General features: G+C 37.1%; 1 protein-coding gene and 1 long non-coding RNA gene across 11 annotated transcripts in view; one reads left to right on the top strand and one right to left on the bottom strand.

Annotated features, from left to right (window-relative positions):
* Positions 1 to 258, top strand: part of LOC106868047 (uncharacterized) — a 29,078-nt gene extending 28,820 nt beyond the window's left edge. The window contains exon 10 of the mRNA XM_089357682.1: positions 109 to 258. Within this exon, the coding sequence (XP_089213808.1) occupies positions 109 to 195 (87 nt within the window). The 3' untranslated portion in view covers positions 196 to 258. The remainder of the gene's footprint in view (positions 1 to 108) is intronic.
* A 3,783-nt stretch (positions 259 to 4,041) lies between these two features.
* Positions 4,042 to 15,626, bottom strand: part of LOC106868037 (uncharacterized) — a 61,255-nt gene continuing 49,670 nt past the window's right edge. For 3 of the 10 annotated variants that reach the window (XR_016243184.1, XR_016243178.1, XR_016243182.1), the window contains exon 5: positions 5,245 to 5,384. This is a non-coding gene — a long non-coding RNA (uncharacterized LOC106868037). Of the gene's footprint in view, positions 5,385 to 8,163; positions 8,251 to 15,626 lie in introns of all 10 variants that reach the window. The other 7 variants (XR_016243186.1, XR_008264913.2, XR_016243180.1 and 4 more) reach the window with 5 other exon arrangements.

The raw sequence follows: 15,626 nt of genomic DNA, 5'->3' as shown, positions 1-15,626 counted from the left end.
TCATGTATTTGTTTTTGTATGTTTTCTTTTCCTTTTTTATTTTATTTATTTATTTCTTGTGAGTTAAAAGTAAATTCAAAATCTTTTCTTTTTCTATTTATTCTTTAGGTCTGTAAAATATTTCAAGAGAATTTTGAACTCTTTTCTGAAGGAAAAAAATTGAAATTTGAAGTTGATTGGTTAAAAGCTTATTAAATCGATGATTTTTTAAACTCCAGTTATACAATCAATGTCTGAAAAATAAATTTATAAAACAATTGTTTTCTGTTTTTTCTACTTTTTAAAAATTATTTTCAGTTATCACAGTTTGTGGCCATGCTGGGGCATTGCCTTGAAGAATTATAGTAGAATGAATTGATCCCAGGTCTCATTATTTTTCTTAAAATACTGGTTGTCAAGCAGTGACGGGGGGGGGGGGACACACACAGATGCAAAGGTACACACATATACACACATATATGATGGGCTTCTTTCAGTTTCCGTCAACCAAATCCACTTACAAGGTTTTGATCAACCTGAGGCTATAGTAAAAGATATCCGTCCAAGATGTCACATAGTGGGACTGAACCCAGAGCTATATGATTGGAAAGCAAGCTTCTCAACACACCTGTGCATAATACAGGGTGTTCTAAAAGTGATTGATGGGTTTCAATTTTTAATAACTTCATTAACTTTACAAATAAATGCATGAAATGTTGATACAATATAAAGGACATAATGGAAATTAATTTGCACAAGTCAAATTTTGCAACACTGCTACATCACATATGAAAAATGACATCGCTTAAATGGCAGCCATTTTCAGCTTTGCATGCCCATGCTCTTTCTAAAACATGCACCATAACACCCTCAAGAGTTTCAGACCCCACTTCTCTGATTTCTCTATTGATGTTCTCCTTCAGTTGCACTAGTGTCTCTGGTTTGTTGCTATAACTCCTCTCTTTCAGGTATCCCCACAAGAAAAAATCTGGGCAAGTCAAGTCTGGGAAACGTGAAGGCCATTCAAAGTAGACTTCACATATGGTTCCAGCAAGATGGCGCAACTGCTCATAGCAGTTGCCCCATCTTGCTCATGGCAGTGCTTTGGAGAGAGAATAATCTCCAGCTACAGTAATGTCAACTGGCCTTCTTGTCAGTGAATAGACCCAATGTTTCTCCTGCATGTCATGAAAGGCATCTGAAAGGGGTTGAAGTAGAATTTGCACTCTGACTGAATAAAAACTCTCACCAGCAATGATTACCCAAGCAGACCCATGGGTTGGAGGAATGCCACCTAAGTGGTGGAAAACTGTCACCTGCCAAAGAGTAGGAAATTACCAACAAATGGTGGATGCAACATTGTACTGTTATAACGCATTACACTCCCACCCCACTATTACTATTTTCTGAAGTCAATAAAATATACATTAAGATGCACTGGAGTCAATTCAACCTATAATCTCAAATGATCATGATTGAAATGCATTTCACTCTGTCACACCAGGAATCTCTGTTTCCTATAGTTTTGCTAGATCATTGGCTTCAAGTTTTCTGCAAAGTGTGACAATATGTAGCTTAGTAGTTAAGGTATTCAGCTTATAATCATAAGATCTTTGGTTCGATTTCTTGATGGTATGGTGCCTTGTATTTTTGAGCAAAGCACTTTGTTTCACATTGCTCCAGTTTACTCAGCTGTAATGGGTACCATCTGTGTACTGGTGCAGCTCTCTTTCCCTAGCTGTTTTATGCTGGATGTTCTGCTGATTCAAAAATGAAGTGAAGGACCAAGAAGGTATCTATGTCTGTTTGCCAACTTCGTAGGGACCTAAAACAATTAACAAAAGCATGATACCTGCTTACCTAGCAACAGTTGGCCATATTACTTTACACATAATTAAGAAAAAATGGACTTTAGATCTGTGTTTCTTCATCTGGGGATGCACTAAACTAGACAGCTGTGAGGTCATGTTTAGAAAAATATTCATTAAATGTTAAATATCTTCAGACTAATTTGTTGTTCATTAAGTGATACTGCAATTGTAGGATTAAGTAATGATTTCCCTGCAGGATTAAATGGGTTTAAATGATAAATATACTTCAAGCACATGTATTGCATCGTGCTCTGTTTGCAGTGGTGCAATTATAACTGTAGTTACTATGGTACTCTATTGTGAAAAGCAGGCCATGTGGTCTTAGCTACACTGCTTAAAAATAAGATGGGATACACATTGTTGGAAGGTTTTTGATCATAGGTCCCTTTCACTCAGGGCTGATCTTAGGTTGAGCTCTACTACAATGATTCTGACTATAAGAGACAACATGGGATTCTTCAGGGAGTAAAGAACAGTTGAATATCTAATGAATATCTAATATTAGTTGAAAATCTGATATCTATTGGCCAAAAAGTCGAATGATGAAGAAGATTGTATTAGTTCATTCAATTTCCTACAAGAATACATTTAGTTTTATATATGTAAAGTAATTACTTTATTTTTTGTAATTTTTTTTGAAAAATAAGTGCATGCCCTCTGTGGGGCTTGTGAAAAAGGCTATCTTCTTGGCACTTCCAAATGAGGCTCCATCTCCAGGGGATTAGCTAACAAAATTGTTTGTGTATTGGAAAAAGTTTTTAGCAGCATTTCTTTTAGCTCTTTATGTTCTGAGTTCAAATCCTACTAAGGTCAACTTTGCCTTTCATCTTTTCAGAGTCAATAAAATAAATACCAGTCAAGTTCTAGGGTTTGGTGTAATCTCCTCAAAACTGCTAGCCTTATGCCAAAATTAAATAGAATTTTTAAGCTGCTGTTTAGAGCATAAATTAACATGAAATTTTGATTGAAGGTTTTAATTTAGATCATTTTAACCCTTTAGCATTCACATTACTCTGTCAAATATAATATTTATTCATTCACATTGGTTTCAACTAACCATTTATCATCTTGTAGAGTTGAGATTTTGATTGTATGATTGCAAATTTTCAAAATGACAATGTATGAGAGGCAGGATCTGGCCTATTTGAACATAAAACAGGTGGAATATTTGGGTCAGATATGGCCAGATTAAATGCTAAAGGGTTAAAGCAGAAAGTTTGTTTCATAGAAGTTTGGACAATCTCAGACAGGTCAATATCAAAAGAGTTAATCGTTCTGTTACTCCATTTCTGTTGAAATATACCAACTTTGCTTTTAATTAATTTTTGAAATAATGAAGAATTTACTAAAACAACTCCATCATCATTAAGCTGGTATTTGGGCCACATGAAATTTTGATGAAAGTTTTAATTCAGATCACATGGTTCTGAGTTCAGTCTCACTGTGTGGCATTTTGGGCAAGTATCTTCTATTGGGTCCACCAAAGCCTTGTAAGTGAATTTGGTAGCTAGAAACCGAAAGGAGCCTGTTGCTTGTGTATATGTATATATGTATGTGTGTGTGTGTCCCACAACTGCTTGATCATTGGTGTTGGTGTGTTTATGTTCCCATAACTTTGCAGTTTGGCAAAAGAGACTGATAGAATAAGTACCAGGCTTTTAAAAAAATAAGTACTGGAGTTGATTCATTCAACTAAAATCCTTCAAGGCTGTGGTGCCCCAGCATGGCCGCAGTCTAATGGCTGAAACAAGCAAAAGATAAAAGATTTCTTTAAAACAAGAAATTCGTATCAGAGAAGCACTAATGGTCTCAAGTGGATTGGGGTGAAAAGGGCTAAAGATGGCACTGGAAAACGACATGTTTAGAATTACAGAAAGTTACAAACTGCAAGGCATATTTCTCAGATGTAAGGGACATGTGTGAAGAAAGATATCACGAGTAAAATAACGTGAGTGAAATATTTAACTTTAGCTGCACTGATTATCAGACTAAGCAGTAATGGCCACTTGTAACAGAATAGCTGATTATCTCCAAATCCATCCTAAGATGTGCTGATCAGTCAAGGATTAATAATGCATTATCTTCATATCAATTTATTTATCACGTTTTTTGTTGTGTGTATTTTAGGAAAATGATTACTTTCTTATTTACTAGAAAAGAAAAAAGTAAAAAACAACAATGAAAAATAAACGAAATTTCAAAACATATTTTTAGTTAATATTAATCATTATGAAAAAATTATTTAAAAATAACTTCGGGCACACACACACACACACACACCAAATTGTGCTGTGTTGATTTTATTAGAATCAATCAGAAATATATGTTGGTTATTTATTAAATTATTTATTTATTTTTAAATATTGAGTTTTTCAAGACAAGTAAAGAATATATTTGTAAGGAATGGAATATAAGATGTTGTGCCATTCATTCATGGGTTTCTCAAAGACAATCAGCATGTATGTGAATAGAGTCAAATAACTGTAACCAGGAACTGAAACTTGATTTAATATTAATTTTTGTGAGAAAGGCAGCAAGCTGATCGAATCATTCGCTGGGTGAAATACTTAACGCATTTCAACTATCATTATGTTGCGAGTTCAGATTCCACTGGGGTTGATTTTGCCTTAGGGGTCAATAAAATAAGTACCAGCTGAGTAGGGAGGGGGTCGATGTAATTGACTTAAACCCTCTCCTGAACATGCTGGCCTTGTGCCAAAATTTGAAACCAATATTAATTTTTGTGAGAAGCTTACTTGTTGCTTTGCAAGCCTACAGTTAATTTTGAAAATAGATTTCTTATCTTTTGGGTTGTCAGTTAAATTTGTTTGTTTTTTCTGCACCATTTATTTTAATCATTATTTTTCATGAACAGTTTTAACAAATAAGTCACTGATATATTCTCTTTCACTGTTCACAACTTCTAGCCGATGTCATATAGCTTTCACAGTAGAAATTACCAAGTCTTGTGCTACATTTTCAGCTCCACATCGTAGTTAATAATAATGCTTCCCACATTATTAGAGAATGTCTGAAAAAGGCAATATGGTGGATGTGATAGAACTTTCCAATGAAGTTCTTGAATAGTATTTTTGGTCAAATTGTGACATAGGAGTGAGTATGAAGAGGCATGTTGTGTCACTGGCCAGGTTATTTGGACCTTATCAAGATGACAGTTGACAGTTTGGACCTGTTATGGTAACAGTTGACAATTTGGACCTGTCAAGGAGACAGCTGACGGTATCGTGCAGGTATCTAATCTGCTGGCCAATACCCTAGTGGATTTTTGTTGCTTTTGGTGGATGAGTTCATTCAATCAATCTTCATTGAAATGAATAGGTCAGCCAGAACGTGGAGAGTCTGTGAGGTTGAATTTCCCTTCTTTGAAGAAAACCATTTCTGTGTAGTTCTTTCAGTAATAGTGCCTTATCTGTACACAGCACAAATGTTTTGAGTTGGTTTAACATCTTTGGAACCTTGATTGAAGGTGGAAAGAAGCTGGTGTTGAAAATGCTCATTTATTTTCTTGTATGTCTGAAAAGAGGTAAAATTTATTCAAATTTAAAAAATGATGAACGAAAGTTGCAGAGGATGAATAGAACTACAAAAAAACAAAAAAACAAAAAACGTAAAGCACAATGATAAAAGTATTTTTGTTAATTCAAATAACATAGGAAAGAAACGAACAAATTTATCTGACAACCCAATAAATTTTTCCAGTATTTTACTTCCTTTGGTTTTCAAGCAGAGTGGCAGTAAATACTACATGTGTTGCTCTGTAATAGTTACTGTTAATATTTGAAACTTCAACACTGTAAGGTGGCAGAATCGTTAGCATACCAAGAAAAATGCTTAGCATTCTTGCATTCAGAGTTCAAATTCTGTTGAGGTCGACTTTGCCTGTCATTCTTTCAGGGTCAATAAAATAAATATCAGTTGATCACTAGGGCTAATGTAATGGATCCACCCCTCCCCTGAGTTTGCTGGCCTTGCACTGAAATTTGAAATCAATCAAAATTGATTTCTTATAAAGGTATATGATTCTATTGGAGGGAAATGGAGCCTGTGAGCATTTTACATTGCTTTTTTTTCAAGGGGTGAAAATAAATCTCGTATGTTTCCTTCTGTTCATTCTTGAAGGCATATTGGTGAACAGTTTCTGAGAGAGATAAACATCATCATCATCACCATCATCATCATCATCATCATCATCATCATCATCACCATCATCATCTTCGTTGTTGTCATTTTAACGTCTAGTTTTCCATGCTGGTATGGGTCAGACAGCCCTCACCTGTCTCTAAGCAAAGTATTGACTTCCTATGCAAGAATAGTTTTAAGACGTTAACTGAGTGATTTGAAACGGTGTTAGTCAGTAGCATCTATTGCTGTACTAGACTGTACTTTATTTGATCCACCTTGGAGGGATGAAAGGCAAAGTTAACAGGCGTGATTTGAACTCAGAATGTAAAGAGCTTGAAGAAATACCACGGCGTGCTTTTCATATGTTCTAACAATCATGCTAGCTCATTGCTCTTGGAAATTTTTATTCAGAAATATTCATTTAGTGGCACAGACATGGCTGGGTGCTAAGAAGCTTGCTTCCTAACCACATGGTTCTGGGTTCAGTCCCATGGCATGACACCTTGGGCAAATGTCTTCTATTCGAGCCTCGGGCTGACCAAAGCCTTGTGAATGGATTTCGTAGGCAGAAACTGAAAGAAGCCCATTGTGTGTGTGTGTGTGTGTGTGTACGTACGTATGTATATATCTATGTGTGTCTTTGTCTATGTATTTATCCTTCTTGTGAAGCTACTGCTTGACAACTGGTGTTAGTTTGTTTATGCCTCTGTAACTTAGCAGTTCAGCAAAAGAGACTGGTAGAATATGTACCAGGTTTTAAAAAATAAGTACTGCGGTCGATTTGTTCGACTAAAACCCTTCAACGTGGTGCGCCAACATAACTGCAGTCCAGTGGCTGAAACAAGTAAAAGATAAAAGACAAAAGATTTTGGTGGGATTATCAGAAAAAAGAAAAAAGATACTACTCATTCCAACAAAAATCGTAAGCTGCATAGTCTAAAATGTGTTTCTGGAAAATATCATTTAAAATTAAGCATATTTATGAAAGTTATGAAAAAGAAAGTGTGTGTGTGTGTGTGTGGAATTATCTGAAGCCACTAAAAAAAATTTTTTTTAATCAAATTTTATCAACATACCTATAATCTGCATTATTTAAAAGGTATCTCTGGAAATTTTCGGTAAAACATATTCGTTTAAAATGAATGTTATAGGGAAACAAATTTGATAGTGAGGGATTATCTGCGGTTCCTACTAAAATAAATAAATGAAAACCAAAATTACGACTTTTCCCTACAAAATTGTAATCTGCATTGTCTAAAATATATCTCCGGAAAATTTCATTACAACAAATATGCATTTTTATTAGTCATAAAGAATGTGTGTGTGGGGTGGGGAGGGGGACGTGTGTGTGTGGGGGGGTGGGGTGGGGTGGGGGGGTGTATGTATGAGAGAAAGAGAGAGAGAGAGAGAGAGAGAGATTATTCGAAACGCTCTCCCCACTCCAAAATTTGTACAACTTTTTCCTGTCAAAATGATTATGTACTATTTTAAAAATGTATCTCTGAGAAATTTTATTTATAAAAAAATAAATATTTTTATGAAAGTTTCGAGAAAGAAAATGCGACAGGAAGATTATCCAAAGTTCCTAAAAAAAAAAAAAAGAAAGAAAAAAAGAAACCATCTGCTTTCAGATCTTATTCCTATTATCGCAATTTGTAACATCTAAAACATATTTCTGGGAAATTTCATTTTAAAATATTCATTTTAAGAATGTGTGGTAGAAGAAATTATCCAAAGATTGGTTAATAAGCAGTTGATTCGTTTTAAAATGAAAGTAAATTGACCTGAAATGACGGTAGTGTCATCCCATAATTTCAAAACGCGAATGCAAAAAGAACTGGTAAAATCCTTTAATTTTATTACCAGAACTCCCTCAATATTGCTGCGTCCATAGGCACCTACTTATGAACTACATTCAAGTGATATCTTAAATATTTCAGAAAGTGTTGTTGAGGTACATTGTTCCAACATTCAATAATTCCCAAGAAGAAATTACCACTGAAAAGGCGACTCGATGGCTTGTTTGTCGACAAACTCAGTTACTTAGGAGCAATGCAATAACTCTGCACGTCTATTGAGTCGTACAGAAAGGACAAACGGGAAAGCCATGGCGTTGTTCTATAGTCACTTCACATTCTATACATTTGGTAATGTTACATAAATTGCTTACATGAAATTATCGAACGTAATTTTCGCCACTCCGTTCAATTTACTTTCGTTTCATTAAACTCCTAAACTGCGTGTTAAGCTGGAACCTCTAAAAAAGAGAAAAAAAAGAAAAAGATTTTTACTACTTTATCGGACAAATTCGTAACCTACGCTTTTTGAAGTGTTTCTCTGGAACATTTCATTAAAATACATTAATTCTTTATGAAAGCTATGGGAAACAACACCAGGGCGGGTGTGAAGAGTGGGGTACACTTCAGTACTTGTGTTTCTTTGACTATATGTTCTTCCCCCTTTTTTTTTCCTTTCAATACTGTAGGTTGTGAGTTATGATTTGGATGCTAATTTTTTGTAGGTCGACTGAGCAGATAAATGCTCTCACGTTGGATCAAATTGGATTTTCTTTTGTAAAAGTTGCACTTGTTACAGAATTTACAAGCGAAAGTATTTGATAATGAACATTGTCATAATTATTTCTGTTCGTTTAAAACATCTCCACACAAACTTTCCCTATCTCTCATACACACACACACACACACACACACGCAAAATCTCTCTCTCTCTCTCTCTCTCTCTCTCTCTCTCTCTCTCTCTCTGTGGTACACATACATACCCCCTGCGGCCTTCATGTAACAGTTTATACCAAAACATAAAAACCTATTTTCATTGAAACTCTGAAGCGACTCTATTATTATTACGAAACGATAATGAATTCTTCAACCGGTATCTAACCATATGTTTGTACATGTGTGCCAAAACGTGACAACTCGGTAAAGGTTGGGTTTATGAAGTCCCGCCCAGATACAATTTGTTTATGTTGTAACGATAAAAAACACAAAATTGCAACAGGATTTACTTGTTAATCGCCTCTTGTTATTAGTAAAAAAAAAAAAGAAAAAAGTATTAATCATCGCGCCAATTATGTATTTCTGTGTGAAAGTTAATCTTATCCACGCGTCTTAAAACACTTGGTGATTGTTTAAACTAGTGTGTTTCGAAAAAATATATGGGGGATCATCGATTACGCTGAGAAAACGAATATGGAAGAAGAGAGAAGAGAAAAAATTGGCATAACTATATATATTGTTGCCACCACCACTACCACCGCCGCTCTATATTTCTTCATAACTTTTTGATAAGTAAATGTACGCGGTGGGCCAAAAGCCACGCACCAAAGCAGTTGACGTTTTATTTATATTATGTTATTGTTGTTATTCATTTTGTTCATCATGTACAAGTATGTGCGCATTCATCATTGCTTTATTCATTTTATCCAATTCTAGAAAAATTGAAGCATGTCTTTGGCAATTCCGGAGCGTATTGACCTCACTGTATGCGTGACTTTTGCCCATCCAGTATACTTATTTTTCAAATGAAATTTTGCGGAAATATGCTTTCGAGAGTGTCTGACAGAATCGATAGCACGCCGGACAAAATGTTTAGCGACATTTCTTCCGGTTTTACCGTTTTGAGATAAAATTTCGCCGAGGTCGACTTTGCCTTTCCTCTTTTTCAAGACCCGATAAAATAAAGTACCAGTTAAGTACTGATCAACAGAGTCGACTTGCTCCTCTCCTCAAAATTTCTGGCATTGTGCAAAGATTACAAAGAATTATTAAGGCTTCGAGCTTGCAAGATCGTTAGCGTGTCGGACAAAAATGCAGGTCAACTGTGACACTTCATTGTGACAGAGTTAATCCTATGTCATGTAATATGCCCTCCATTTTTTAAGAAGGTAGTATGTCTTTTGAGCGAGTTTTGGCTGTATTTTGATATAAAATATTTCCAGCTCATCCAATTAAATTTTGCTTAAAGATATTTCATCAAATACCTCAAATATACATACATTATTTCATTTCATCTCGTTTACAATCACATTGCTCCACTCACAAGATGAACCCCACCACCAAAAAAAAAACAAAAACATTTTACGGTTTGGAAAACCTAATTTACAACCTCGTAACTAATGTCTACGATGTCGAAATTTCAGAGTAACTACCAATTTTTTCCTTGTGAAAATAAAATAATGCTTGTAGTCAAATAACGATTTCGATTGCCATTAAAACTCGTGTCTCTTTAACGTTGTAACATCTTTTCTGTTTACAGATGACTTGTGTATTTAATGTGTTTTTTTTGTGGGGTCCGAGGACAGCAAACGGAAGGGCCGCCTCGGGTGGTACACACTCTAGCTACGCTAGTGCTTGTGCCAATAGTTGAAAGAATTACATAAATAGTCGTAGACATGGCTGTATGGTAAGAAGCTTGCTTCCCAACCTCATGGCTCAGTCCTATTCCGTGACATCTTGGGCAAGTGTCTTCTACTATAGCCTCGGGTCGACCAAAGCTTTGTGAGTGGATTTGGTCCACAGAAACTGAAAGAAGCCTGTCATATATATATATATATATATATATATATATGTGTGTGTGTGTGTGTGTGTGTGTGTGTGTGTGTGTGTGTGTGTGTGTGTGTGTGTGTATTTGTGTGTGTGTGTAACACTGAGCCATGCGTCATATATGTGTTTGTATGTGTGTGTAACTTAGCAGCACGGCAAAAGAATCAATCAAATAAGTACTTGGGTCAATTTATTCGACGAAACCCTTCAAGACGGTGCCTTAGCATGGCCGTAGTCTAATGACTGAAGCAAGTAAAAGATAAAACACACACACACACACACACACACACACACGTATGTATGTCCAATGTCAGAAGAGAATGTCATGATGATCAGGTGAGATTGAACGACTGAGTTGGGTAAAGAGACGAAGAATTTCCAATGAACCTCGTGAAGAAGAATAAGAAGAAGAACAACAACAAGAGGAAACAGTAACAATGGCAACGTTAAAGAATGTGGTAAAAAAGAAAAGATTTTGAAATGTCACAAGGAGTGCTTGAAAAGTGGAGGGGGGAAAGGGAGGTAGAGAGAGATTGAGAGAGAGAGAGAGAGAGGGAGGAAAAGCGGGGAGTTGGGGGGGGGGATATGCATTGATGGAGAAAAATGAAAGAAAAGGGAATTACTATAACAGATGATGAAGTGAAGAAATGAAATGTTAAAGACAAGAAAAAAGGAAGAATTGCTGTAAAGTGAAAGTAGATTAGAGAATGTTTGTGTGTGTGTGTGTGTGTGTGTGTGAAAGATGCTCAGGTGTTTCACAATTCTGTCCATATAAGGTAATATGTGTTGCTATAGTAACGTTATTTATAAACAATAGTTGATACGAATATGTACCGGCGATGCTTGATGCAAATGATGATAATATTGACGTTAACGGTGTGGTTGTGATGACGTTGATGGTGGTGGTGTTGGTGGTAGTGATGTTGATGGTGATTGTAGTAGGCGGTAGTAGTGGTTGTGGTAGTGGTGGTAGTGGTGGTAGTAGTAGTAGTAGTAGTAGTAGTAGTAGTAGTAGTAGTTGTGGTTGTGGCGATGGTGGATGTGCTGGTGACAGTGGTAGCAGTAATGATGGTAGCGGCTGCAGTGGGCGGTGGTATTGGTGTGGTGGTGGTGGCGGTGGCGGTAGAGGTGGTAGTGGCCGATGGTAGTAGAGATAGTTGTGGTTGTAGTAGTAAATGGAAGGCGGGGCGAAAGTGTCCTTGGAGGAGGAAATGACTTCGTACTCGTGTATGTTGATGTATGTATGTTTTAATGTATGTATGTATGTATGTATGTATGTATGTATGTGTGTATGTGTGTGTATGTGTGTATGTATGTATGTATGTGTGTATGTATGTGAGTATGTATGTATGTGTGTATCTGTGTGTGTATATATGTGTGTGTATGTGTATATGTGTGTATGTGTGTGTATATATGTGTATATATGTGTATGTATGTGTGTATATATGTATGTATGTATGTGTGTGTATGTGTGTATATGCATGTATGTATGTGTGTGTGTATGTATGTGTGTGTATATATGTGTGTATGTATGTATGTGTGTATGTGTGTATGTATGTATGTGTGTATGTATGTGTGTGCATGTATGTACACACATATATGTATGTGTGTGTCTGTGCGTATGTAGATATATATATGTGTGTGTGTGTGTGTGTGAGGATGGGTAGTGTGGATTAGTGTGATAGAGGAACATAAAAGAAAGGATAGAAAAAATGTGGAAGATAGGAAAGATGAAGGTAAAGAAGAAATTGGGAAGGGAGAATGAGGAAACACACACACACACACACACACACACACAGACGCGCACATACACAAGAAACATGATTAGTAGTAGTAGTGGTGATAGGTAGATTTAAACAGAAAGAGGTGAGAGTGAGAAAGAGAGAGAGAGAGTGTGTGTGTGTGTGTGTGTGTGTGTGTGAGAGAGAGAGAGAGAGTGTGTGTGTGAGAGAGAGAGAAAGAGAGAGAGAGGAGGTGTCTTTTTTGGGGTTTCATACATCAGATCCAATTTTTGCTTTTGAAAATTTCTTAAGTTTACTGTCAATTTCTCCATAAAATGGCTATGATTTTTGCATTTAGCTTGGAAAACAACATTTGTGAAGGAATCTTCAAAAACGTTGCATCGGTCTATTATCCGAGAGAGGAGGTAAAGGTAGGAATAACAGAAAGAAAGAAAGAAAGAAAGAAAGAAAGAAAGAAAGAAAGGAAGGAAAGAAAGAAAGAAAGAAAGAAAGAAAAGAAGAAGGAAGGAAAGAAAGAAAGAAAGAAAGAAAAAAGAAAGGAAAAAGAAAGAAAGAGAGAAAGAAAGAAAGTAACAGTGTGAGATATGTAAATCAGAAACATGAATTAGGAGAATCATGTGCCAGGCAGGATTCTTGTCACGAGACATCTGGTCCGGCATCTGACGTCAGTTCTATCTAGGAAATTGGTTTCAAATCTTGCCACATTTTGGGGAAGGATAAGTCGATTACATCGACCCCAGTGTTTAACTGGTATTTATTTCATCAACTCCAAAAGGATGAAAGGCAAAGTCGACCTTGGCGGAATTTGATCTTCGAACGTAAAGACGGACAAAATGCCACTAAGCACATTATCCGGCGTGATAACGATTCTTATTTCTTTACTGCCCACAAAGGGCTACACACAGAGGGGACAAACAAACGGATTAAGTCGATTATATCGACCCAGTGCGTAACTGATACTTATTTAATCGACCCCGAAAGGATGAAAGGCAAAGTCGACCCCGGCAAAATTCGAACTCAGAACGTAGCGGCAGACGAAATACTGCTAAGCATTTCGATCGTCGCGTTAATGTTTCTGCCAGCTCGCCGGCGTGATAAAGATTCTACCAGCTCGCTACTCCACTTCCACCAAAGAAATCTACTTTTAGTCAAGACATGACGAGATAAACCCAAGCCAATGACGGAACCTCTACGTGGTCACACGATCTGTTAGAAATAGAGCCAAACCTCTTTCATGTTACACTCAAGGTCTTTTTTTTTTATTAAATGGATACAACAGGTGGTAGTGATCCTAGATATGCTATTTACACATCTAAAACGAAAACCTGGATGGTCACGGCTGGAATGTTTTTTGATGATGGTTTGTTTGACCAGGACCGACTTGGGACTAAACAACTATAAGAACAAGAACAACAGCAATACAATCGAGTGCTGTGATATTGGTGTTGTGTGAGAAGAAAACGTATAGTCGGTTCGTTCGTATAAGAAGCAACATATTCTTATCATTGTGGAGGCGCAATGGCCCAGTGGTTAGGGCAGCGGACTCGCGGTCATAGGATCGCGGTTTCGATTCCCAGACCGGGCGTTGTGAGTGTTTATTAAGCGAAAACACCTAAAGCTCCACGAGGCTCCGGCAGGGGTTGGTGGCGAACCTCTTTCACCACAACTTTCTGTCACTCTTACTTCCTGTTTCTGTTGTGCCTGTAATTCAAAGGGTCAGCTTTGTCACACTGTGTCACGCTGAATATCCCGAGAACTACGTTAAGGGCACACGTGTCTGTGGAATGCTCAGCCACTTGCACGTTAATTTCACGAGCAGGCTGTTCCGTTGATCGGATCAACTGGAACCCTCGACGTCGTAAGCGACGGAGTGCCAACAACATTCTTATTATTATTCGTGAACTGGTAGAACCGTTAGAAAATCGAAAAATACTTCGCGGCATGTTTTCTGGATTTTATGTTCTGATTTCGAATGCTGTTGAGGTCAATGTTGCTGTTTTTCTAACCGGGGTCGATAAAGTAAAGTACCAGTTTAATATTGGGGTCGATGACATACACTAACCTTTCCCCTCGAAACTGCTGGCTTTGTGCCTGAATTAGAAATAGTAATTATTATTATTATTATTGCTTTCAAGTGTTTCTGATTAATGCACAGTTTTGAGGGGAAGGGTTTAGTCAATATCATCACCCTTTGTACTTGATGGGTACTTTCTTTTTATCGACCTCGGAGAGCTCAAAAGCAAAGTCGACTTCGGCGGGATTCGATCTCTAAAGGTTAACTTCGCCTTTCATACTTGCGAAATCGATAAAATAAAGTACCAGTTAAATCCTGGAGTTTGTGGTATCGACTAACACGTTCAACTCAAAATTTCTGGCTTTGTGTCTAAATTAGAAACCAAAGGCGGTCATTTTGCACATTTGTTAAAGCATCAAACAAAATGTTTTGCAGTATTCATTCCAGCTCATCACGTTCTGAGTTCCCACCGAGCTCAACATTACCTTTCGCCCCTTTCATCCCTTTACGAGTCAATAAAGTAAAGTAACAGTCAAGTCCTGGGGTAGATGGGTATCGACTAACCAACTCCCGTTAAAAATTGCTGGCATTGTGCTTAAATTCAAGACCATTATTGTTTTGCAATACCGCTAAGATTGACTTTGTCTTTAATCCATGCCGCGTTCGATAAAATAAATACCAGTTAAGGTCTTTAGATCGATTAAATCGATTATGACCTTCACTCATAAACTCAAGGCCTTGTGGCATTGTAGAAATCATTGATGCCACGCAGACATGTATTGTAGCTGCAACACTTTTACAGAGATACCAGCCTTATCAGTGAGCAGGTATGGTCGTGTTTTGTCGTGTACGTTTTCCCATAACTCGTTTCTTTGACAGAGTGACAGATCTGGGTCAAGCGAGGACCAAGAGTAAGCACCTACCGTCTGAAGTGCTGCCAGCTGCTCACAATCTTCTTCCATTCGGATAATGCGGCCCGTAGTTTCCATACTAGCATTCTCTGTAGGACTACTACTGGGGGAAGAACGATAACGTTCTCGGGGTAACTCAAGGTGTTGACAAAAAATAACCGGCTGGTCCATTCCAGAGGACTTTGAAATCAGAAGACAAGATAACTAAAAGTGGCAGTACTACAAGAGGACGTTATCGGTTCGAAATAAACTCTACAAGCACGGAAATAAGATTGGAGATAGACTTATCTGAGACACGTACACAAGTACAAAATCGTTCTGTATCTTCTCGCTTAATCGAATATTGCTGACCTTTGAATCTTTGTTGAATGGCTGTTGTCGTGTGTCGGACAGATCCGGTTATCAGC

Source organism: Octopus bimaculoides, chromosome 9 (assembly GCF_046866305.1).
Source record: "Octopus bimaculoides isolate indiv1 chromosome 9, ASM4686630v1, whole genome shotgun sequence".
In the NCBI taxonomy this organism is placed as follows: Eukaryota; Metazoa; Mollusca; class Cephalopoda; order Octopoda; family Octopodidae; genus Octopus; species Octopus bimaculoides.
This window is presented reverse-complemented; position numbering and strand designations above follow the sequence as displayed.